The sequence below is a fragment of the Emiliania huxleyi genome (genome assembly GCF_000372725.1).
Source record: "Emiliania huxleyi CCMP1516 chromosome Unknown EMIHUscaffold_193, whole genome shotgun sequence".
NCBI lineage: Eukaryota > Haptophyta > Isochrysidales > Noelaerhabdaceae > Emiliania > Emiliania huxleyi.
The window spans coordinates 177,702-178,603 of NW_005200659.1; the positions used below are offsets into that span (position 1 = coordinate 177,702).

General features: G+C 62.9%; 2 protein-coding genes across 2 annotated transcripts in view; one reads left to right on the forward strand and one right to left on the reverse strand.

The window, feature by feature from the left end:
• Positions 1-630, forward strand: part of COG7 (component of oligomeric Golgi complex 7) — a gene marked incomplete at its 5' end in the record, with an annotated part of 2,990 nt that extends 2,360 nt beyond the window's left edge. The window contains one exon of the mRNA XM_005782095.1: positions 112-630. Within this exon, the coding sequence (XP_005782152.1) occupies positions 112-549 (438 nt within the window). The 3' untranslated portion in view covers positions 550-630. The remainder of the gene's footprint in view (positions 1-111) is intronic.
• Positions 631-715: 85 nt separating this feature from the next.
• The window catches only part of EMIHUDRAFT_233634 (hypothetical protein), a gene marked incomplete at both ends in the record, with an annotated part of 5,724 nt that continues 5,537 nt past the window's right edge, over positions 716-902 (reverse strand). The window contains one exon of the mRNA XM_005782096.1: positions 716-725. Within this exon, the coding sequence (XP_005782153.1) occupies positions 716-725 (10 nt within the window). The remainder of the gene's footprint in view (positions 726-902) is intronic.

Sequence of the window (902 nt, forward strand, 5' to 3'; positions counted from 1 at the left end):
GCGCTGCTCGCGTTCTCGGCGACGCCCAAGGTGTTTCTGACGCGCTGAGACTACACGCGGCGCCTCGAGACGTCTCTCCCCTCCAGACTGTGCGTCCGGACGCGCTTGTAGGCGTACATTACCCGCGTGGGGGAGCATTTGTTGGGCATGTTCCTCCTCCTCGAGCCATACGCCGCCGGCGCCGCCCTCTGCGAGTTGCACGCGGACTTGCGCGCGCCGGCCGATGAGGAGGAGGACGCAGATCTCGAGCCGGAGCGCGCCAACGTCGTCGCTTGGATGGGCGCGGTGGCGACGCGCACCAAGTCGCTGCTGCTCGCTGCGGTCGAGGCATTGCCGGCGCTCTCTGCCGCCGGCGCCAAGCAGTTGGCCGCCGACGTGGGCTATTTGTCCAACATTTTCGCCGCGGGCCTATCGCTGCCGCACGCCGAGCTCACCGAGCTCGAGGGTTTGCTGACGTGCGATTTGGCGGGTCTGCCGGCGATTGCGGAGAGCGCCGTCGCGCTGCGGCCAGCCTTTGCGGCCGCGGTGGTGACCAAGCGTCAAAGCTAGCAGAAGACGTGCCTGTGTGGTTAGAGAGAGTGAGAGAAGCAGAGAAGGACAGCACACATAAGAATAACGAAATTGAGACCTATTGAGGCCGGGTCTGTGTGAAGTGTGCGACGCTGCTGAGGGTTAGCCGACGCCGCGCGATGCGACGTGGGCACACGTGAGCGCTCTAATAGTCCCTCTAAACTCGACTGCTAGCCCCGGCGCGCTCTTTATAGAGAGCCGTAAGCGTAACCCCGGTAGTCGGGCGCTGTGGCGGGGTGTGGTCATTTTGTTCTTCATTCTATCAAAACAACGAACCGTATCACCGACAGACACATGCAATAATTATCTGGCCCGGAAGGCCTCGAGAGCGA